The 25974-nt window shown below is 37.4% G+C and overlaps 1 protein-coding gene across 3 annotated transcripts in view; it reads right to left on the bottom strand.

Moving 5' to 3' along the window:
* Positions 1-25339, bottom strand: part of ZNHIT6 (zinc finger HIT-type containing 6) — a 62390-nt gene extending 37051 nt beyond the window's left edge. For 2 of the 3 annotated variants that reach the window (XM_004431566.3, XM_087448213.1), the window contains exons 1-5: positions 24597-25339; positions 23621-23686; positions 23431-23537; positions 23260-23345; positions 14356-14459 (exon numbers count right to left, since the gene is read on the bottom strand). In XM_004431566.3, the coding sequence (XP_004431623.2) occupies positions 14356-14459; positions 23260-23345; positions 23431-23537; positions 23621-23686; positions 24597-25267 (1034 nt within the window). In that variant the 5' untranslated portion in view covers positions 25268-25339. The remainder of the gene's footprint in view (positions 1-14355; positions 14460-23259; positions 23346-23430; positions 23538-23620; positions 23687-24596) is intronic. The other variant, XM_087448204.1, reaches the window with a different exon arrangement.
* Between the last annotated feature and the right edge of the window lie 635 nt (positions 25340-25974).

The raw sequence follows: 25974 nt of genomic DNA, 5'->3' as shown, positions 1-25974 counted from the left end.
GGGAGACAACAAAGAACCGTGTTGACCTCAGCATGAGCTCTTGGGAGAGAAAAAGGCGGAGGGGATGAGGGGAAAGGTTTCAATTGAGACTGCATAACTATAGCTTCCTCAAATGGGTTTGAGGTTCACATTATTACTAGTAGTACAGTCTGAGCAACTTCAGACTAAGAAATCAAAGAGGGTCCTGGACTGGTGCCAGAGTGTCTAGTGTAAGCAAATGCACACCCCCTTCTACATGAACTTGAGTTCACAATGACATTTTAGGAAAAAAACAAGGAAACAACCCACCATAATCAAGAGTCAGCAGGAACCGCAGACAGCACTAACAGACTTCCAAGAACTTCAGATACTGGAATTATTTATACAGATAATAAAGGTCCTAAATTTTTGAACAAAAGGGGGCTTGATACATGAGAAAGGAATATAATTCCATCTAAAATACCAGATAGATTTGGGAAAGAAACAGAACTTCTAGAAATGAAAAACATAACTGAAACAAACAAAAAAATACTCAGTGTGTGGGCTAAAGATCAAATTAATTAGAGCTGAGGAAAGAAAGTGACTTGAATAAATTATTCAGAATGTAGCAAAACCAGAGAAAGAAATATGAGTTAAGATAATGCATTAAAATTTTCCAGAATTGTCATATTCAGAAAGCACAACAAATCCCAATGAAGCTAAAAAGAAATCACATGAAGACACATATCACAGGGGAACTGCAGAACTCCAAGGACAAATGTGAAGATCTTAAAAGCAAATGACAGATATAAAACAACAGTGTTCTCAACAATGGTAAAAGAAGTGAGAAGACAGCGGAATAAATAAATGAACTAAAGTACTAAAATAAATGTCAACTTAAGATATTTCACATTCAGCTCAACTATCATTCAAAAATATGATTCCATACACATGAAATTTTAAAACAGGCAAAACTCATCTTCAGGGGAAAAAAATTAGAGCAGGTTGTCTCTGGGGAGGAGAGGAGCTAACTGGAAAAAACCTTTCTGGATGATGGTAATATTCCATATACTCATAGGGACTGGGTTATACAGGTATAAACATTTGTCAAAACTCAACAAATGTACACTTAAGATTTGTGTATTTCATTGCATGTATATTTTACATCAATAGGGAAAGTGAGCTTCATATCTTTCAGACAACTGTTTAAACTCCAACATTTTTTTTCTCTGAACATATCATATATGTCATTCCATAACAATACTTCCACATCTAATTCTGTTTTTGTTTAATGGTTGCACAGAATTCCACTGTATGAAGGTACCATCATTAATTTAACTCAGTCCTATAATGATGGATACTTGATGTTGTTGCCAGTTTTTACACTATTAAAAACAATGCTGCAATAGATAAATGTGTACATATATCTCTGTGAACCGTAGTAATAAATTTGCAGGCTAAATTTCTTGAGTAGGCATGTATAAACATCTTGAGAAGTATTACCAAATTGCCTTCTAAAATTTACTCTCAAGAACAGTAAAAGAGGAAAATGCCCTGGCTAACCCATACCTTCATTATATTAGATATTATTAATATATGTTTATCAGCCATATATTATATATGTATGAATATACTTCTATGATATCTGTTACATATATATCTTTCTATGACTATCTATTCATAATATTCTTATCTTTTGCCCCCTTTCCTAATTAGTTGTTAGTCTTTTTTCTTATTAATGCATAAGCACTCTTTGCCATACATATTAAAGATATTTTGTCAGCTAGTCTTTTGACTTTATTATGGTCTTTATCACACAATTTTTTAGAAACTTAGATCCAGCTTTCTCCTCATCAAATGGCAAGCTAACTGTCACAATCTCATTTACTGAATAAGTAATTACTGGTATTAATTTGAAATGCTATCTTGATCATATACTAGAGTACTAAATATCCTTGTGTCTATTTTCTATAATCTAACTGTAGATTTCTATGTCAACACCATAAAACTTTACTAGAACTTCATAACTTTAATGAGTCCAGCCTCATTACTCTTCTTTTTCAGGTTTTTCCTGATGCTTCTCCCATGTCTATTCTTCAAAATGAACTTCAGTCATTTTATCATGAACTCTTTCCTTCTCAAAAAAATAAAATCCCAAATCAAAAATAACAAACAAAAATCCCATTAGTATTTTGAAATCACATCAGATTTAAAGATCATTCATTTAAGAAATAAGTGTTATTTCTATAATATTGAGTCTCCTAAGAACAAGGTACATTTTTCCATTTGTTCAAATCTTTTAAGTCATTCGGTGGGGTTTCAGCTTTCTTCATATAGATCTTACATATTTCTTTCAACAGGTTTTGATTAGCACCAGGTGAAAGTGAACATAAAGTTCTACGCTTCACAAAGAGATGAGGTAAAGCAGTTACCTCTGAAACCGTCACTGTTTTAAAGAAGTAGTTTGGGATCTGCACCAAAATAAGTAGGGGAGGCTTCTACTGAACACATTTCCCTATCAAGCTCCTCCATTTTTAACAGAGAATGTCAATCATGCTTTGGCTCCACTTATTCTTAATATAAGCATCCCTTAACTTTCTTTGTTCATTAAAGCTATCCATTACGACATTCCTGCAAAGTCAGCAGTCCTCTAAAATTCATCACTATTAACTACATATTTGACCTCACAGACTGGTTAGGGTTACAGCTCACTTTGACTATAAAATGAAAATTGCAGTTTCTGTTCTTAGAAAAATTAACCATCACATATTTTGCATATGATTTTAGGAAATTCAGAGTCATACTGGTCAAAAACTCCTGCCATAAAGGATGCCTGGGTTAGAATGAACCTACGCTTCTAAGGTACCTATTGCATCTGCTGCTACGTAATCTGCTGATCGGTCTACAGAGGTAATTCAGGCACAATGGTACATGAGTCACACTTCATGCAGGGGTATTTAAATTTTTTTTAAACTTTTTATTTTGAAATAATTACAGACTTTATAGAAAAAAATTCTTCACTCAGATTGCTCAAAAGTTACCGCTGGAACATTTAACTTTAAACAACTTCAATTTGAGTTTTGTGGGGTATTTTTGGTGAGGAAGATTAGCTCTGAGCTAACATCTGTTGCCAATCCTCCTCTTTCTGCTGAGGAAGACTGGCTCTGAGCTAACATCCATGCCCATCTTCCTCCACTTTCTATGTGGGACACCTGCCATAGCATGGCTTGATAAGCGGTACGTAGGTCCGCGCCCAGGATCCAAACCTGTGAACTCCAGGCCGCCAAAATGGAGCATGCAAAGTTAACCACTACGCCACAGGGCCAGCGTGCAATTTGAGTTTTTAACTATACTGTAGCTTAAGCTGCTTAAACAAAGGTCTAATTTAATACCTAGGGAGTAATAATAATAATCTTAGTACAGGACCAAAGTCTCATATCAACAATTCCAAACTCCCCAAATCTCTGAAACCGAAATCCATTTTGTAACTCCTTCAGCAGCAAAGCCTGACTGAACCCTTTTACAGTCATTATTTACCCATTATAATGTGAAGGTTTGTAGGTTTCACTATTTCACTGCAGAAATAGTATTGTTTGATTATGCAGTGCTGCCCCAGACCTCCTAGGGGTGAAAATAACATAGTAAAATGTACCATATCCCCAAAGATTGCAGATAAGGGAATGTAGACCTTTAACTGTCACTGCATTGTATATTATTTACTAAGTGCCAGGTACTACTTTGAGTATTATTTCATTTAATCCTCTCAACAATCCAGTAAGTTCGATCTTGCCCAAGGTCACCTAATGTGTACCAAATGGTAGAGGCAATATTCAAATTCAGATTTATCTGAGTCCAAGCCTTCAATTGAAAAAAGCATTGAAAACGAGTCCCTCAAAAACAGAATACTGGGTGCATGGGAGGTGAAAATAATTCTTTGAAAAGATTTAGTATCCCCTTCTTCCCTCTTTTCAGTAAATAACTCTACAATCATCTAAAACCTTGGTCATTTTCACACGAATGGCTGCGAACACACAGGTATCCGGAAGAAGGTCTTTCTACATGTCTTTTTTCATTTTCTTCCCCTAAAAGTGATGTACGGGACCTTATGATACCAGCTCAAGACAAGGTTGACATACCAGAAGCCATATTGTAGAAAAGAAACCCTACTGTAACTTTGAATGGACTGCTGACTAACTAACCCAGCTGGATATGCACCCTCCAGGAGATCTAACTGCTCTGTAGATTTTACAACCTTTGCTTGTATATGTACCCCCCATGCGATAAGATGATAGCTTTGTTCTTTTGAGTTCCTTAGGAATGTGATGACCCCCGAACAGAGTCTATGCTGATAGCCATCATCAATGAAAACTGAAAGATTGGTGTAGCACTCCGAGGCTGTAACACCAGAAGGTCGACATTCCTAACCCCCTCCCCTATAACCCACCAGCCTATATAACTGCTGTAAGATTTTGTGCCCCCTTAAGATGGTTCTTTGAGACATTAGTCAGCCATCTTCCCCCTTGCTAGCAAGCTGTAATCAACTGCCCTTTCTTTTCCACCATCTTGCCTCTTGATGATTGGCTTTTGTCTCACGGCGAGCAGATCACGCCCTTTGTGCAGTAACACTTACATATTTATCTTGTTACTTTTAGCAAGAAAAATTTTCTGCAATCCTGACTCTGCCACATATTGTGTTCAATAAGTATGTCTTCTATATTTATCTAAATCAGTGGTTCTCAAATAGAGATGATTTGGCCTCTCCCCGACCCCTACCCCAGAGGACATCTGGCAATGTCTGGAGACATTTATTGTCGTCACATTTTTGTGGTGCATGTGGGTCTGTGCTACCAGCACCTAGTGGGTAGAGGCCAGGGATGCTGCTAAATATCCTAAAATGCACAAGACAAAGAATTCCCACAACAAAGAATTTTTTGGCTCAAAATGTCAACAGTGCCAAGATGAGAAATCATGATCTAAATCACTGATGAAAATGCTGAACAAAAATGAACAAAATATTGGAATACACTAAAGAGATTTCCAAGTTGACTATCTACCAACTAACCAGCAGTATTCTTTACATATGGCTTTCAACAAGCTGAGAACTCACCTCAATGCTTTATTATTCATCCAACATCTGAATACAGACATTTTAAATTCAGTGAGTGGCAAAACTATTTTGCCATTTAAAAATAATAATGGGCAATTTAACAATGAACAAATGGAAAAATTTAAGTTACAAAAATATGAATTATTTTTTTCACTGAACTGACTCCCAAAATGGTTCTATGAATGAAAGATCATTGGATTAAGTCTAACATTACACTTGAATTTTAAGATCCCATTCTGGAACACACAGGCAAATATTCCATATCTCAGTAGCAATTAAATAAAAGCAAATTAAAACAAAATATCATTTCAACCTTCCAAATTAGCAATAAATATTTTTAGAAAGAGACAACTCAGTGCTAGTGAGATGTTTAAACAGATATTCTCATATACTGCAAATAGAAAAGAAAACTGGTTTAACTTTAGTTTATTACTAGTCCCACTTTATAGTTGAGGAAACTGAGGAAAAAGAAGTTAGGTGGTTTAGCTTAGGATCACATAAGTAGGAAGAGGCTGATCAGAAATTTGAACCCAGGCAGCCTGGCTCCAGCCTGTGCTCTTAACCACTCCATTTTACTATCTCTATGTTATACAGAATTTTTTTACAAGTATGTAAAACGCATCACACATTTGGTGACGTCAGCGTCATGGTGGAGTGAGCTTTCCCGTGAACTCTTCCCCCGATAAGATACAACAAAAGGAACAGTCACAGACCAACAACGGAATCCCAGACAGTGAAAAGTAAGATTGGAAAGATCCACGCTGCTGCATGTCTGAGAGTGGAACGTGCTGGGACCCCGGAGGAAGTGAGGAGAGGTAAGGAGAACTCCTCTCCCTCCCCATCAGATCAGCGATCCCGGTGGGCGTGGCTCCCAGAGAGGGGGGAGGGGCGGCCCTCACGGGGAAACCGTAGCTCTTTGGGCTCTCTCAGCCAGTGGGCAACTCCCACACAGAGGACTCAGAAGAGCCACAGGGCTACCATCAACATCTGAGCACCCCAGGGAGCAGATAACGAGGGGCAAAGGAGAAACCCCCACGCCAGGGACCCAGAGGGCAAAAGAGAGAACCGCCCCCACCCCGCAAACCGGACCCTGCAGCTCAGCCGACCAGACCAGACCAAGCGATCTGCGGCAGACCAGACCAAGCAATCTGACCCACAGATGGCAGCAGAAAAACCGCTGCAGAGCACAGGGGGCTGAGATTACACAGCCCTTTACCACCACACAGTGGCAGGGGGGTGCAAATTGCAACCAGAGATTTCCAGGATGAAGAAAAACAAAGCCAACACAGGATCCACAATGCAAAGATACATGAAATCACCAGACCAGAAGGAAAATGACAAGCACCCAGAAACCAACCCTGAAGACACAGAAATCCATAACCTAAATGACCGAGATTTCAAAATAGCTATCATAAAAACACTCAACGAAATACGAGACAACACAGACAAACAATTCAATGAGATTAGGAGTTTCTTCACAAAAGAGACTGAAATCATAAAGAAAAACCAACCAATCAGTGCTGATGGAGATGAAGAACACAATGGAGGAGATAAAGGAGAACCTGGAATCTTTAAAGAACAGAGCTGACAATATGGAGGAAAGAATTAGCATTTTAGAGGATAGGAATACAGATATGCTCCAGATGGAAGAGGAGAGAGAACTAAGACTAAAAAGAAATGAAGAAAGTCTCTGAGAAATATCTGACTCTATTAGGAAATGTAACATAAGAATTATAGGTATTCCTGAGGGAGAAGAGAGGGAAAGAGGAACAGAGAGCCTATTCAAGGAAATAATAGCTGAGAATTTCCCAAATCTGGGGAAGGAGCAGGAAAATACCAGTAAGCGAAGCCAACAGGTCACCTAAAAATGTCAACAGGCAAAGGCCCTCTCCACGACACCTAGTGGTAAGGCTAGCCAGTCAATGACAAAGAAACAACATTAAGGGCAGCTAGACAAAAACAAAAAATAACGTACAAAGGAACTCCCATCAGGCTCTCAGTGGATTTCTCAACAGAAACTTTACAGGCTAGGAGAGACTGGAATGATATATTCAAAATACTGAAAGACAAAAACTTTCAGCCAAGAATACTCTATCCAGCAAAAATGTCCTTCAAATATGATGGAGAAATAGTAACTCTCCCAGATAAACAAAAGCTAAGGGAATTCATGGCCACAAGACCCCCACTACAAGAAATACTCAAGAAGGCCCTCAGGCCTGAAAAAAAGAAGAGAAAGGGAATACAAAGCTTGGAGCAAGGAGAAAAATAGGTAGACAAACTCAGAAAAATAGTAGATCTTTACCGGAATAGATTAGCAACCACTTAAATACTAAAATCAAAGATCAAAGGAAGGAATTCACCAAAAATAAATTTAACCTCATCACTGTAAACACACAGCCACAACACAAGATAGAATAAGGTATAACAAGAACGACTTAGAAGGGGAAGAGGAAAGTGATTGCATTGACTTAGTATAAGGAAAGAGGAGGCCATCAGATAATGGACTATCTCATACACAAGATTTTTTACACAAACCTCAAGGTAACCACTAAACAAATAATCAAAACAAAATCACATATGATAAACAAAGAGAAAATGAGAAGAGTCATAAGACAGAACAACCAAACTGAATTGGCAGTCCGAAACAAATGGGACAAGAAATAAAGGAAATGCAAAAGAGCCAGAAAATAAGTGACAAAACAGCAACATTAAGCCCTCATATATCAATAATTACCCTAAATGTAAATGGATTGAACTCTCCAATCAAAAGACACAGATTGGCAGGATGGATTAAAAAACAAGACCCAACAATATGCTGCCTCCAGGAAACACATCTCAGCACTAAAGACAAGCACAGGCTCAGAGTGAAAGGATGGAAGACAATACTCCAAGCTAATGGCAAACAAAAGAAAGCAGGTGTTGCCATACTCATATCAGACAAAGTAGACTTCAAGATAAAATAGGTTAAGAAAGACAAAGAAGGGAAATATATAACGATAAAAGGGACACTCCACCAAGAAGACACATCACTTATAAATATATATGCACCCAACACAGGAGCACCAATGTACATAAAGCAACTATTAACAAACCTAAAAGGAGACATTAACACCACCACAATAATAGTAGGGGATCTTAATACCCCACTTACATCAATGGATAGATCATCCAGACAAAAAGTCAATAAAGAAACATAGACTTAAATGAAAAGCTGGATGAGATGGACCTAGTAGACATATACAGAGCACTCCATCCAAAAGTAGCTGGACTACACATTCTTCTCAAGTGCACATGGAACATTCTCTAGGATAGACCATATGTTGGGAAACAAAGCAAGCCTCAATAAATTTAAGAAGATTGAAACCATAACAAGCATCTTTTCAGACCATAAGGCTATGAAACTGGAAATGAACCATGAAAAAAAAACTGGGAAAGTGACAAAAATGTGGAGATTAAACAACATGCTACTGAACAACCAATGGATCATTGATGAAATTAAAGGAGAAATCAAAAACTATCTGGAAACAAACAAAAATGAAAATATGCCATAGCAAACCATATGGGATGCAGCAAAAGCAGTCCTGAAAGGGAAACTCATAGAGATACAAGCCCACCTTAACAAACAAGAAAAAGCCCAAATAAGCAACCTTAAATTACACCTAACAGAACTAGAAAAAGAAGAACAAACAAAGCCCAAAGTCAGCAGAAGGAGAGAAATAATAAAAATTAGAGCAGAAATAAATGAAATTGAGACCAAAAAAACAGTAGAAAGGATTAATGAAACAAAGAGTTGGTTCTTTGAGAAGATAAACAAAATCGACAAACCCTTAGCCAGGCTTACTAAGAAAAAAAGAGAAAAGGCTCAAGTAAATAAAATAAGAAATGAAAGAGGAGAAATTACAACGGATACCACGGAAATACAGAGGATTATAAGAGAATACTATGAGAAATTATATGCCAACAAATTGGACAATCTAGAAGAAATGGATAAATTCTTAGACTCATACAACCTCCCCAAATTGAACCAAGAAGAAATGGAGAATCTCAATAGACCAATCAACAAGTAAAGAGATTGAAATAGTAATCAAAAACCTCCCCAAAAATAAAAGTCCAGGACCAGATGGCTTCTCCAGTGAATTTTACCAAACATTCAAAGAAGATTTAATACCCATCCTTCTCAAACTATTCCAAAAAATAGAGGAAGATGGAACACTTCCTAAATCATTCTACGAGGCCAACATCACCCTGATACCAAAGCCAGACAAAGACAATACAAAGAAAGAAAATTACAGGCCCATATCGCTGATGAACATAGATGCAAAAGTCCTCAACAAAATATTGGCAAACCGAATACAGCAATACATTAAAAAGATCATACACCATGATCAAGTGGGATTTATACCAGGGACGCAGGGATGGTTCAACATCCGCAAATCAATCAATGTGATACATCACATCAACAAAACAAAGAATAAAAACCACATGATCATCTCAATAGACGCAGAGAAGGCATTTGAGAAAATACAACATCCATTTATGATAAAAACTCTCAACAAAATGGGAACAGAAGGAAAGTAACTCAACATAATAAAGGCTATTTAGGACAAACCCACAGCCAATATCATACTCAACGGGGAAAGACTGAAAGCCATTCCTGTGAGAACAGGAATGAGACAAGGATGCCCACTCTCACCACTCCTGTTCAACACAGTACTGGAGGTTTTGGCCAGAGCAATTAGGCAAGAAAAAGGAATAAAAGGAATCCAAATAGGTAATGAAGAACTGAAACTCTCACTATTTGCAGATGACATGATTTTATATATGGAAAACCCTAAAGAATCCATTGGAAAACTATTAGAAATAATCAACAACTACAGCAAAGTTGCAGGGTACAAAATCAGTCTACAAAAATCAGTTGCATTTCTGTATGCTAATAGTGAACTAACAGAAAGAGAGCTCAAAAAGATAATACCATTTACAATGGCATCAAAAAGAATAAAATACCTAGGAATAAATCTTACCAAGGAGGTGAATGACCTATATACAATGAGAACTACAAGACATTATTGAAAGAAATAGATGATGACATAAAGAAATGGAAAGATATCCCACGCACATGGATTGGAAGAATAAACATAGTTAAAATGTCTACATTACCTAAAGCAATCTACAGATTCAATGCAATCCCAATCAGAATCCCAATGACATTCTTCACAGAAATAGAAAAAAGAATACTAAAATTTATATGGGGCAACAAAAGACCCTGAATAGCTAAAGCAATCCTAAGAAAAAAGAACAAAGCAGGAGGCATCACAATTCCTGACTTCAAAACATACTACAAAGCAATAGTAATCAAAACAGCATGGTACTGGTACAAAAACAGACACACAGATCAATGGAACAGAATTGAAAGCCCAGAAATAAAACCACACATATACGGACAGCTAATTTTCGACAAAGGTGCTAAGAACATACAATGGAGAAAGGAAAGTCTCTTCAATAAATGGTGTTGGGAAAACTGGACAGCCACATGCCAAAGAATGAAAGTGGACCATCTGCTATTGCCATTCACAAAAATTAACTCAAAATGGATCAAAGACCTGAAGGTGAGACCTGAAACTATAAAACTCATAGAAGAAAACATAGGCAACACACTATTTGACATTGGTCATAAAGGAATCTTTTCGGATGACATGCCTACCCAGACTAGGGAAACTAAAGAAAAAATAAACAAGCGGGACTTTATCAGATTAAAGAGCTTCTATAAGACAAACGAAACCAGAATCAAGATGAACAGGCAACCCACCAGCTGGGACAGAATATTTGCAAAACATACATCTGACAAGGGGTTCATCTCCATAATATACAAAGAATTCACACAACTGAACAACAAAAAAACAAACAACCCAATCAAAAAATGGGCAGAGGAAATGAACAGACACTTCTCCAAAGAAGATATACAGATGGCCAATAGGCACATGAAAAGATGTTCAACATCACTAATCATCAGGGAAATGCAAATCAAAACAACACTAAGATATCACCTCACGCCCGTTAGAATGGCTATAATCACCAAGACAAAAAACAACAAATGTTGGAGAGGATGTGGAGAAACAGGAACCCTCGTACACAGCTGATGGGAATGCAAACTGGTGCAGCCTCTATGGAAAACAGTACGGAGATTCCTCAAAGAATTAAAAACAGAGATGCCCTATGACCCAGCCATCCCACTACTGGGAATCTATCCAACGAACCTGAAATCAACAATCCAAAGAGGCTTATGCACCCCTATGTTCATTGCAGCATTATTCACCATAGCCAAGAAGTGGAAGCAACCTAAGTGTCCCTCGACTGACGATTGGATTAAAAAAATGTGGTATATATATACAAGGGAATACTACTCAGCCATAAAAAAAGACAAAATCATCCCATTTGCAACAACATGGATGGGCCTGGAGGGTATTATGTTAAGTGAAGTAAGCCAGAAGGAGCAAGACAAACACTGTATGATCTCACTCATATGTGGAATATAAACCAACACATGGACAGAGAAAACTGTATTGTGGTTACCAGGGGCAATGGGGGTGAGGGGTGGGCACAAGGGGTGAAGGGAGTCATATATATGGTGATGGACAAACAAAAATGTACAACCCAAAATTTCACAATGTTAAAAACTATTAAAACATCAATAAAAAAAAAATGCATCACAAATGATTGGAAGACAAAGGATAAACAGAGTGGTAAAAATATTCACAATGTATGTAACAGACCAAGATGAGATATAAACATGCACATCTTAAAAGAAATAAAAAATTCAAGAGTTCAGCCTAACAATCAGATATGCAAAAAAAGTTTAATAATATCCAGTTAAAATGCAGGTATAACTAAAACAGGCGCTCTCATACTTTTTCGACGAAGGTATAAAGTGGTACTTTTTTGGGAGGACAATTTGGAGTTTCTCTAGAAAGTTTAAATGCATGTAGTCTCTGACCAGTTATTTTGCTCTCTAGTAGGAGTTGATCCTACAGAAAATTCACATAAGCAAACAGAACAATTTGTTCAAGAATGTTAATTACAGCATTATTTGTAATAATAAAACACTAGAAATAAGCTAAATGTTCCTGAATATGGCAATTAAATAAATTAGGATATAATAGTCATAGTTGGAATATAGTACTTAAAAATAATGAGGCAGGTTTGCATTAACAATGAAAGAGATCCATAATATATTGTTAAATGGAAAAAAGCCAGCTACAGAAAAAAGTATGCCTTTATTCATAAAAAATTAATAATGTTCAACTTGAGGAGAGTCATGTAACTTTTTACACTTTTATGTAAATATTTAATTTTTTGTGTGTGTGTGAGGAAGATTAGCCCTGAGCTAAAAGCTGTTGCCAATCCTCCTCTTTTTGCTGAGGAAGATGAGCTCTGGGCTAACATCTGTGTCCATCTTCCTCCACTTTATATGTGGGATGCCTGCCACAGCATGGCTTGATAAGCAGTGCGTAGGTCTGTGCCTGGGATCCAAGCCAGTGAACTCCAGGCCACCAAAGTGGAGGGCACAAACCTAACCACTATGATACTAGACCAGCCCTAAGTATTTAATATTATGTTTTACTTTATTAATTGAAAAAAGAAGAAAACATGATCAGAAGGAACATGAAATGTTATCAGTAGTCATCTCTATATAGCAGAATTACAGGTGCTTTTTTTCCTTTAAACTTTTTTATGATAAAGATGTATTATTTTTACAATTGCTACTATACACTGATTCCTTCCTACACTCCAGTTAGTGTCTAGGTGAATTAATACACTAAAGGTCACAATTTTACATGGCAGCTATCATTAGCTCCATTTTACAGATGTGAAAAAAGCTACGAAATTAACTCTAAAGCCTATTGTGTACTATGTCGCTAATCTCCTCATGGGAAAAGTTACTAAAAATGTATGAAAACCAACCCCAAATCATTGCAAATTCATGAGCAAAAGGCATCATGCAAGAAGAGTCCAATTTGCCATTTCAGAGATCTGAGGTGTTCCAAAATAACAGAGTATAAATTTGGGTTCTAAACCCAGAAAATATACTGAATGTAATATTCTTGGAAAAAACTTTGCACATACATTCATGTATCTAGAGACCCCAAAAGTTTACATTTGAGGCTATATGCTTTTCAGTACTGAGAAATAAGAGCTGATGGCAATCATTCTGAATGGTTTCCCTCATAAAACAGAAATACATTTCATATTTGAGAAGGCAAAAATCGGTTACCCTAAATTTCAAACAAATTATGTCAATTTCTAAGTATGTCAGTTTCAAAACGCACAAAGGAATCATCTCATATTTGACAAATGCAAGGCATTACTTTACTTCTGGAAGCCAACCAGGAAAAAGGAAAACCACTTTTACAAGTATTTGTCTTAAAACATATATAAAATAAATGGAAAATACCACCTTCTAACAATATAACATCTTTTGAAAAGGTGGAAGGTTTGTTAGAATAATGATAATTCCGATGGTTCTGTTTTTTCAATTTATGTAGTAAAATTGGAAGGGAACCTTCGAGTTTACCCAGTACAAGCCCCACATCATACAGATGAGGTCCAGAAAAAGGAAGTGATTTTCTCAGGGCCTCACAGTTACTAAGAGGCTGAAGAGGGAAGGACTCACTCAGGTTTTTTGACTTTAAATCCAGAATCTTGACTTTTGAAAGGTATTATCCAATAATTTAGCAGGCTGCTTACAGTTCTGTGCAATGCTGTTCTCCTCTGTACTATTGGGGCCTTTTCAACCCAGCACTCGCAGAAAGCAGCAAACTAATCTCTATTGTATTATCTGTATTCACAGATTCACTACAGAGTAAATTTTTCAAAGTCCCCTTCTTCCCCATTGCTGGCTTTCAAGTAAAATCTTATTTGGAATCCCAAAGTAGAAGGGATTATAAAAGCCAAGCTGCTCTGGTTACCACTGTGCAGAGGTCCTGCTGTGACTCACTGCTTTGTCCCTAAAGCCTCTGAATACCTCCATGGAATCTTAGGTCTCAGAGAGACAGATACACACATACACACACACACTACATGCCCAAATTTTTATTAGAGTCACATGACATAAAATCAGCATAAGTTTCTAAAAGCTTATTTTCAATTTGTGCAGTTATCTTGTCATCAACCAATAACAAACAGCTCACAGACCACACTGTAGGTAGCAATGCTCTATAGCAAACCGAACCTTAAAATATGTTCCTGATCAAATCAGAACACTTGATATACTAAGAAAGAAGTTAGAAACTTACTTCTTATTGAAAAATGTTGAATTCTCTTTCCTCTTGGTGAATCCATTGGGTAGAAGTTTTAAGTTAATACCTTGCTTTCTGGCACGATTTTTCATAAAGTACATCTAACAGCCAAAAACAGACAGACAGACAAATCAATTTTAAAATACCTTAAATTTCAAAAGTGAATAAAACAATGTTCAAAATATAATAGTTAAGATTTATTGAACACTTATGTTTCACAAACTGTGCTAAGCAGCAATATCTCATTTAACCCTCACAATACTATGAGACAGGTACTATTATCCCCTCCATTTTAGCAATGAGAATTAATGAGATGCCAACATTATACAGCTGTTTCTGAGAGGTAGGGCCTGTATTCAAACCCAGGTCTGTCTAATTCTAGAGCCTGTGCTTTTAACCACATGCTCTATAAGCCAAAAGGATTTCACGGGGATTTAAAAAATATAGGTCACTTGGCAATCGTAGGGGCTACCTATACAGTTCTTTGTCTTTTACTGATGCTTTCATAACAAGTTAGCTACATATATGCCTGATTTTATTACCAGGCGGAAAGCTCACTCAGGGGAGGAACTATGGCACTGCCTAGTATAAGGCCTAACTTACAACAGCCACTACTGTAGGCTGTACAAAATGGGACAGGAGAACATTCTGGCTCTGACATGTGTTACTCCACTGACCACCTGGGTTGGTTGAGCTGAACAAGTCAGCTCTAGAGAGTAGTGAAGGAAATAATATCATGAAGAAATAAGAAAGATCACTCAAAGAAATGGTAAAGTATAAACACAAGTTTATAGTTAAGTGAATGGGGATCTAGAATTTGCAACGCAAAGAGTGAGACAACCAAGTCATAAGCCAAGGAAAAGGAAGGGTCAGCCATTGCTGGCTAAGTAGGACAATGATTTAAGAAATTACAGGCAATTTTTAACTTATGAGACTTTGGTTTCAGTAATGGCATTGATTATAAGGACCAATCCTCCCACTGGAAACATCTAAGAATGCCAGCTAATGGGGGACATACATATACATCATAAAATATACTTAAAAAGCATCTTAAAAGCACTGAAGAGCTGACAGAAACAGTTTGGAAAATACAGGCCAATATTTAATGAAAAGTGAAAACTCAGAGAGGTAAGCATAGCAATGAAGCCACTTTTGCTAATTCTGGCAAATACTGGCTTCCCCTTTCAACAGCCTCCTCAGCAAAAGGGTCAGAGTCAAGACCCAGTAATCTTCTAGGAACCCTTCAAAGGAAGCTGAGTCAAAAGTAATACACCCTCAGAATAAGGATGAACCAGAAATAACTCTACCTCCAGAGCATGCTAGGAAATTTGTATTGGTCTGACTGGAATAGGAAAAAAAAAAGGAAAAAAACCCATTAGAAGTTGTGGCCATAGGCCAGATTTGAAATGATTTGCCTTGCTTGTGTGATCAAGGAAATCATAAACCTTCAACTTGGTTTAAGATAGATGCAGATTTGCAATGTTCCCAGGTAACTGGCAGAGTAAAAGAATGTCTGTCCTAGTCTTCAAAAAATTCTCACAATTTTTTAAGGAAAAAAAGCAGTACTCAAGGGGCAGGTGCAGTGGCATAACAGTTAGCTGCACGTGCTCTGCTTCGGGGTCCGGGTTTCGCAGGTTTGGATCCCAGGCGCGCACCGATGCACTGCTTGTCAAGCCATGCTGTGGTGGCATCCCATTTAAAGTAGACGAGGATGGGCACAGATGTTAGCCCAGGGCCAATCTTCCTCAGCAAAAAAAAAAAAAAAAAAAAAAAAAAGAGGAGGACAGGTATCGGATGTTAGCTCAGGGCTAATCTTCCTCAAAAAAAAAAGCAGTACTCAATAAAAAATAACCAATAAAAGAAAACAAGGCTCAGTGAGTAGGAACCAAAACAGAAAAGAAAAGGTAGCTGAAAGAGTTCCCCATATATTCGGACATGAAAAGAATCATACGCAGATTATAGAACTCTGCAAAATTTAAAGGAATAAAAGAAAGCTTGAAAATACTTGCAGTGAAGAGAAACTAGAAAAAGTGACTCAGCAGATTTTTAAAACCATGAAATAAACCAGAAGTTTTCAGAATGCATTATAGAGATAAAAAAGATGAAAAAAATTAGAAGAAAGGTTAAAGGATAAGTAAGATGTAGGGAAAAGACCTAAGCCACATTTTATGGTCATTTTAGAAGAAGAGACAAAGAACAAGGCAGAAGTAATATTATAAATAGAAATTGGCTGATAATTTCCCAGAACTGATGAAACATACTCCACAAATTCTAACAGAAACATAACAATTCTCAAGATGAATAAAAAGATATTTGCATTTTCACATTATAGTAAAACTGCAGAATGATAAAAAGAATGCAGCCAAAGAAAAAAAGATTTCAGTCAGTTTAAAAACAACCAATGACTTTACAATAATAATAATGGAAGCCATAACATAATGGAACAATAATTTTGAACCCAGAATTCTACAGAGAAAAATCATTTAAGAATGAGGATGAAATAAATAAAAATTCAAACAAAAACCAACAGAGTAATCTAAGAGTTGGCAACCAGCGAACTCTCCCTGAAGGATATTCTAAAAGATGTACTTGGGGGCAGAAAGAAAGTAATCTCTCAGATGGAAGGTCTAAGATGATGACGGAAGGCATAAAGAGCAAAGAAAAGTGGGAAATATGAAGACAAACCAAAATAAACACTGACTGGATAAAACAGTAATTATCGCATGGAGATTTAACAACGACAATTTAAATACCTAAAAACAGTAAGAAAAGTCAGTAGAGGGTTAAATGGAATATAAGTGTTCTAAGGTAACTGCTGGCAAAGTAGGGCCAATCCCTGCCTGCCTATTTTTATAGATAAATTTTGTTGGAAAAGCCCCATCCATTTGTTTATGGACTATTTATGGCTGCTTTCTTGCTACAATGGCAGAGTTGAGTAGTTGTGACATAAACCATGTGGCCTGGAAAAAATATGTACTATCTGACCCTTTACAGGAAAACTATTCTAAGGTCCTTGCATTATCTAGGTAGGTACAGGGTTAAGGTACTAATTAACTTTAGATACTGGTAAATTAAGTATGCATGTTGTAACATCTAGCCTAACCAACAAAAAGACGGAAAAAGGGTTTATAACTTCTAAACTGATAGAAAGAAAAATTCAAATGATAAGAAAAATCAGGCCAAAAGACAAAAAGAGGAAAATACAAAATAAATGGGACAAACAGCACAGATAAGGTGACATGTTTAAAGTCAAATATATAGGTAATTTTATCGAAATGTAAATAAACAATGATTTAGTTAAAAGTTACAGATTATCAGACTGGAGAAAAACTAGAACCCAACTATATGGTACTTAGAAAACACATATCCAAAACATAAAGATACAGAAAGGCATAAAGGCAATGTAAGGAAAAAAATACACCACGCAAATACCAAGCAAAGGACCGACATAGGTTGATTAATATTAGACAAAGTACATAAAAAAACTAGAGACAGAGGGTCACTTCATAATGCCGAAGGTTAAAATACCAAGAAGAAACATTTCCTGAGGTATGCATCTAATAATTTAGCCTTAAAGTATATAAAGCAAAACTAACTGAACCACAAGGTGAAACACAAAAATCCTTTTGATTTTATCTACTAGGAAATGTTAACATACTTCTCTCGTTACCATACCTCTGATAGGACAAAAAAAAAAAAAAAAAAAAAAATCAATAACGTTATACACAATTTGAATGACATAATTCAAAAAACTGACCTAAAAGGGATATATGGAATACTTATATTCAGCAACTGCAGAATACTGTTTTTTTCCAAGCAAACAGAGAACATTACAACACTTGACTACATGCTGGGCCATAAACACAAGTCTTAACGTATTTTAAAGGAAGGAACTCAGAAAGAAAATGTTCTCTGACCACAACACAATTAAGCTCAAAATAAAAAATAAGGATATAACAAAAGTCAAGAGGACACATTAACAAAACAGAAAAGAAATACATAATAGCAATTGATCTAGAAAAAAAAGACATAAGTAACCAATATCACAAATGAAATTACTACAACTCCTACAAACATATAAAGGAGAATGTTATAAAGAACTTTATGCCAATAAATTTGAAAATTTATGTCAAATGAACAAATTCTTAGAAAAATGTAGTCTACTAACAACGACCCAAGAAGACACAGAAAACCTAAACATTTCCATAAATAGTAAAGAATGTACCTCAGTGGCTCAAACTCTAAGCCCATATTGGTTCATTAATAAATTTTACTAAACTCCCAAGGAAGAAATAATTCCAGTATTAGTCAATGCATCCAAGAACAAAATGGGAACATTCCCAAATAATTTTAGGAAACTAGAATAATATTGATAAGGAAACCTGAGAAGAATATCAAAAAGGAAAATTAGAGGTCAATTTCATTCATGAACAGAAATACAAAATGAATGACGATGTGTACACACACACAAAATACAACTGAATTCTGCAAAGTACAAAAAACATGATAATAATACACCATGCAAGTTTAGCTTAAAGTAGAAAATCAATTAAAGATTATTATTGATATTCTTATTATTAGAATATTATAGATTAAAAGAACAAAAATGAAACAAATACAGAAAAAACATTTGATAAAATATAACCACCACTCATAACAAAATCTGTTAGCAAACTAGAAATAGAACTTCCTTAATCTAGATACCAAATTATATCTACCAAAAATTTAAGAGCAAACATCATGATGAAATCTTGAAAATTTTTCCTCTATGATCAGGAGTTACAAAACAAAGATGTACAGAAGAGTTAACAAAGCAGGCCCGAGACTGTTATCCTTAGAAGGTTCTGCTTGCAAGGCTGGCCCTTGGCTGGTGTCAGGGAATTTGACTGACTGGTAAATGGTTACCTACACCAACATAAAACTTTTCCCAAAATGATAATAGCGGTTCACTGTGTCTAAACTGTTTGTATAAACAATGTGGTTTTATCTGCTTTCCTTCTGGGAGTCTGGAATTTGGCACGTGTTAGGCAGAGAGCACTTCTTCAACTAGCCTCCAATAAAAACCTTGGGTAGTGAGTTTCTAACGAGGTTCCCTGGTAGACAATACTTCATACGTGTCATCACAACTCATTGCCAGAGGAATTAACAGTGTACTGTGTGACTCCATTGGCAAAGGACTCTGGGAAGCTTGCAGCTGGACTCCTCCAGACTTTGCCCTGTATGCTTTATCCTTTGCTAATTTTGCTCTGTAGCCTTCCACTGTAATAAATTTTAGTCAAGAGTAGACGTGTGTGTTGAGTCCTGTGAATCCTTCCAGCAAATCATCAAACCTAGGTGTGGACTTGGGACTTACAACATAAATATCTACTATCATCACTAGTATTTGACATTGAATTGGAAGTCCTAGCTATTCCAATAAGGCAAGAAAAAGAGATTAAAAGAATAAGGATGAAAAGACAGAAATAAATTGTGATGAACTGTTTATAGAGAAAATCTCAAAGAATCTATAAATAAGGTACTGGGATAAATTTTAATACTCGCTGTAAAATAAACAAGAAAACTCATTCTTAAATACTAGCAAGGAGATAATAAAAAATTAAAAAGAAAATGCTATTTAAAATAGCATAAAAAAATAAAGTGCCCAAGAAAAAATCTAACAAAAGATGTGCAAGACCTCCACTGAGAAAATTAGAGAGAGCCATTAAAGACGACCCCCAAAAATGCAGAGATACAACACAGTCAAGGATTTAAAGATTTAATGTTGTAAAGAAGTCCAATCACTCAAGTTACTCTATAAAATAAAAGCAACCCCAATTAAATTCCCAGGTAGGCGGCCGGCCCAGTGGTGTAGTGGTTGGGTTTGCGTGCTCTGTTTAAGCGGCCCAGGGTTTGCAGGTTTGGATCCCAGGCACAGACTGACGTACCGCTTATTGAGCGATGCTCCTATTTAAAGTAGAGGAAGATGGGCATGGATGTTAGCCAGGGCCAATCTTCCTCAGCAAAAAGAGGAGGATTGGCAACAGATGTTAGGTCAGGGCTAATCTCTCTCTCTCTCTCTCTCTCTCACACACACACACACACACACACACACACACACACACACTTCTAAGGTGGGGAAGAGGGGACTATAGAATCAACAGGCTGATTCTTCACATTTGTATATAATTACAAAGACCGATAGCCATACTCTAGGAAATACTCTAGAGTATACCATACTCTAGAAAATAAATAAAGTGGGAGGACTTCACCAGATAGCAAGTTTCAGTAAAAAAAAATACAATAATTGACAGAGTATAGTGTTGGTGTGGATAGACAAGTGGACCAATAGAATAGCATAGACAGGCCAGAAACTGACACAAGCATATAAGGATGCTTAATATACGACGAAAGTGGTCCTGCAGAGCAATAGGGAAAGAATGAACTTGTCAATAAACAGCGCTAGGAAAAGTGGATTATCCCTACGAAAAATTAAATGGGACCTCCACTTCACATGATACACAAGAACCATTTCCAGGTAGTTTACAGACATAAACATGAGATGTAACACTATAAAGCTTTTAGAAAGTAATCATGGGAGAATAGCTTCATAACTTCAAGGTAGGGAAGGATTTCTTTATAAACACATAAAAATACTAACTATAAAAGAAACATATGATAAATTTGACTCTATTAAAATTAAGAACATCTGTTCACCAAAAGACATTACAGAGAGTGAAAAAACAAGCCACAGAATAGAAGGTCTTTATAACACACACATCAACTATCATGCAAGAAATACAAAGAATTCCTACAACCCAGTAAGAAAATGAAAGGTGACCAATGAAAAGATGAGCAAAAGACTTGAACAGGCATTCCACAAAAGAGGAAATCCAAATGGCCAAAAAATATGTGAAAGGTGCTCAATCTCATTAGGAACTGCAGAGAACTGTAAATTAAAAACCACAATAAAATTACACAGCCATCAAATTGACGAAAATTTTTAAACGCTGACCAAATCAGGTATTGGCGAGGATGGGACAATAGGTACACTTACACACTACTGGGAAGTATAACTGGTATAAACTGGTATAATCACTTTGGAAAATGTTTTGGTAACATCTAGTCAAATTAAAGATATGCATATCCCACAGCAAACCAATTCCACTCCCAGGGATAAACCCTAGAAAAACATGTACACATGTAAACCATAATTCATCAAAGTGTTTATGGCAGCATTGTTGAAAAAAATTTTTTTTTGTTATTACAGAAAACCCAGAGTCCATGAACAACAAAATGGATAAATAAACCGCGATACAGTCCTAAGCTAGAAAACTATTCAGAAATAAGAATGGATCAGGGCAGGGCACAAGGGAGCAGCAGGGAGCTTTTGAGAAGCTGGTAATGTTCTAATTCTATACCTGGGTGGTCATTACATGGGTGTTCACTTTATAATTATTCATTAAACGGTGTATTTCTATTTTATGCCTTTTTTGTATGCATGCCATATTTCACAACAAAAAGAAAATATTTAAAATGTTATCTTTTAAGTACAATTTTAATTATGCCTAATTAAATTTGAGAAAAAAAGAGCTGATGCATGATAATTTTCCTTTCAGATATGTGTGATGTCATGTCTGTACCAATAATACCAATAAAATAATGTTTTTAAATGGTATTAAAATTCTGCAACTCCAATAATAAAATAGTCTCTGAAAACTGAAGATAATTCCATGATGTGATTTAATAACACCATTAAAGAATTTCTAGAACAAAAGCAGTTGCAAAATATTTCACATATGTAAGCTTTTATTTTGCATAGTGCTTAAGGAATGAAAAGGGATAAAAAAGTATGAAAATTAAGTGTATTAAAACTGCAAATCCTGTTAGCTCTACCTTCAAAACTAGAATCTACTCACTTCCCAATAATTCTAACAGCATTACCCAAGCCACCATCATCTCTCACCTGAACTACAGCAATAGCCTCATACCTGGTCTCCCTGCTTCCAATCTTCCACTCTTGCTGGTTAAAGTACATTTTCCAGACAGCAGCAAGAGTGAACTTTCAAAAAGGAAACATGCTCAAACCCTTCCCACAGCTTCCATTTTCACCGAGAATACATTAGGAGCCCTCAGCAGTTTCTCTAACTCCATGTTCAACATTCTCCTCTTCACTCAACTATGCTTGTCACCTTGCCTCTCTTTTAATTCCTCAAACACACCAACCTTGTTCCTAATGTAGTCTTTACTTTTGCTTTTGTCTCTACCTGGAATAGTCTTCCTCCAGATGTTCACAGGACTGCCTGTTTCTCATCATTCAGATCACTGCTTAAATGCCATCTCTCAGAGAAGCTTCTCCTGACCACTGTATTGAAAACAGTACCCTCACAACCTCCCCCCAACAAACACCATTTTCTTTTTTTTCTTTTTTTTTTTTTTTTTATAATTTTATTTATTTATTTTTTCCCCCAAAGCCCCAGTAGATAGTTGTATGTCATAGCTACACATCCTTCTAGTTGCTGTATGTGGGACGCGGCCTCAGCATGGCCGGAGAAGCGGTGCGTCGGTGCGCACCCGGGATCCGAACCCGGGCCGCCAGCAGCGGAGCGCACACACTTAAACGCTAAGCCACGGGGCCGGCCCCAAACACCATTTTCATTTTATTTAATCTCCTGTGCCTTCTTTATCTTCCACACGCACTTAACTCTGTCTGAAACTATATCCCTTCCTCTACTCATCTCCTGTCTCTCCCCCTACAATACAAGCTCCATGAGGGGGAAGGACTTTGTTTTAGTCACTGCTGTATCCCTAGTAACTGGCATAGCCCCAGATCATGGTAGCCACTTAATACATCTGTTGAGTGGAAAAATGAATCTAATTGATTAGAAGGAATTCTAACTGGAAGGGATTAGAAGAAATACTTACATGTTTATTGCTTATTGGTCTTTTCAAGAAAGCATCTCTAGAAATATGGTCTGCTGTTCTTGCTACATCTTCCAAAAATCGATAATCTAAAAATTTCAAAATAGAAAAATAAACAAATGACATATGCAAATGGTCAGAAAGCATCAATTTACTATGCATAAGATGGCTTACCACTTAGAAGATTCATTTCAGTAAACTGTTGTATTGAAACATATGCAGTTTTATCTCGAACTCCATTGCATGTCAGTTCTGCTTTGTGTTTCTTTACACAGGGCAAACTGAAGAGACAAAGAAGAGGTACTTTTATACTGAGGTAAGAAGGGTACAGATAGAAGTAATAAGTAGGAACTTACATATATACCTGCAGGAATATCGCATACAACGTGGACATCTGTACTTTGCTTCCTCCGTACCACAAGTTTCACATCTACAAAAGCCCACATGAAACTTAACAAATTATCAAATAGTAATTCCACTTATTTATAAACTTTTAATGCTGAGTCAATTACTTGTCACAATCAATTTACAGATACGTAGTCATAGTGAATGAAGCATATACAAGAAACCGATGCAATACCTGACAGCTGTCAAACATTGTTAGAAAATTCTCCTCTAGGACACCATCTCCAAATGACAACTATATTTACAATGTTGTTAGTGACATGTAATTCAAGAAAACATGTATTAAATTTTAAAAAATCATCTCACTTTAACAGGAGCTATGTTTAGATATCTTAAAGGCACACACACCAGAAAAAGAATATAAGAACCAAATTTAGAGAGTAGCAGTTGAATCTTTTCCTCAACTCCACACCCAGCCTAGAACGGGCATCAAAATAATCCAGAAATGCTATTACCCATCATCTGTCTTCAACTGCTCTTCCTGGATCTTGGGATGCTGACAACCAAACTACACCTAATGCTATTTGGTCCATTGTGTTCTAGACAGTAACAGTCCCAAGAATCTGATCACTCTTTTGTTTTTATTAGACCTATTCATCTCTATCCTCTCTCAAAGGAATACCAAGTCATGAGAATATTAAGTGAAGCCAGAATCTGGCCCAGGGATTTTCTGGTGCCCAGAATTTTCACTTCCTAGCTTGGCCACTGCCCACTGTACGCTACCAATCTCACATATTTTCACTCATTTGTTGTCACCCGACAACACCCTCCCTTCCCAATTCCCCCTCCTCCCCTCCCACCACTCAGGATCAATGGACCCAAGCTTTCACTTATTTTTCATTATTCCACATCCTGCTGGTAGCGTACTGTCCTTCAGTCTGAACAACAGAGGACTCCACAGCTTTACTCCCCCAATGGATTTCTCCCAGCCCTACCTTGACATGGCCAGTTTCCGCTTGGAGCCCACTGGGGGATTTATCTGAGGCTCTTCTTTCACTTTTATATCATCCAACACTTCTGTCTTCGGGAAATACTTCTCTTCTTTTACACACACTTCATCCATCACTTCCTCCTCTTTTATGTTCTGACTAACAAACGTCTCCTCCTGTTTTATCTCCAAGTTATGCTTGTTCTCTTCCTTCACTCCTAGCCAGTCCATTACCTCTTCCTTCACCTTCACTTTCTCTTCCTTTACGTCTGGTTCATCTGCCTTCTCTTCTTTTACCACCAAACTACTATCCATCTCCTGCTTCACCTCCAATGTGCCTGGTTTCTCCTCCTTTACCTCAGGCCCATCCTCCACCTCCTGCTTTACCCACTGGCCCTCCAACACACCTTCCTCCATTTCCGACCAGTCCAGAACTTCTTGCTTCACAACCGTTAGGTCAACACGCATTTCCCCTGCCCTTTGTCCACTTCCTTCCTCTCCAGCCCCTGTCTTCTCCACTCCTGTCACTCCTTTCCTCGCCTCTCCACCGCCGGCCTCCTCCATCCCCGCTATGCCCCTGACTCCCTCCCCACCCGACTCGCGACTTGGCCGCGCCCCCTCAGCTACACTCTGGAGACCTCCTCCCAACGTCCCTTCATTTTCAGCAGCAAAATCCATCAGCTCACGACCCTTGGCCTCGCTACCACTCTGTCCTTCAATGGTGCGAGTCCACGCCAAGAAGAATGAATTACAGACCCGTAAACAACAGCAGCCCACGTGTGACCGAGCGCTGGCAAGCAGCGACCGCCAGGCAAGCGAGAGCTCAAATTGTCGTAAAGCAACGCCTCCGCGCCTCGCCTCTTCACGACTCCTAGAGTTCTTTACGGCTCTGCGGCGGTCAGGCCCAGATCCTCTGAGACAATCTGCGTGAGGCCACGCCCACCGTGAACCCGCCTCTGGGGCGGGGTTTCGCCAAACCCTTCCCCCGGGGAGGCCTCCTGGGCCCCAACGTTGACGAGTGGCCACGCTCTTCTCTGCAAAGAGAGTGGAGGAACCTGGCGGAGGGGTGGGGAGAGAAACGCTCATAGTCTTGGAATGGGAAAACGCGCTCTAATCTGTATTAACGGTTCAATCTAATCTTGTACGAAAATGCAAGAAACACCTGTTACCCCTCTTAAAGCTTCAGGTTCTTCACCTGTACACTAGAGATGATGGTATTACAAATCTCTTAGTTTTATTGTGAAGATTAAATGGAATAATGATGGAAATCAGCTAGCAGTGACGGAAACAAACTCAGTATATGGTGGCTATTATTACTGGGAATCCTGATAGGTTTCAGGTAGGAAAGAGGACATTAACTTTTATTCTTGCAATTGTTTGTCAGT

The sequence above is a fragment of the Ceratotherium simum genome, chromosome 2 (assembly GCF_057802395.1).
Source record: "Ceratotherium simum simum isolate JZ-2026a chromosome 2, ASM5780239v1, whole genome shotgun sequence".
In the NCBI taxonomy this organism is placed as follows: Eukaryota; Metazoa; Chordata; class Mammalia; order Perissodactyla; family Rhinocerotidae; genus Ceratotherium; species Ceratotherium simum.
Note: the sequence above shows the minus strand (reverse complement) of the source record. Positions and strands in the feature narration are given on the sequence as shown.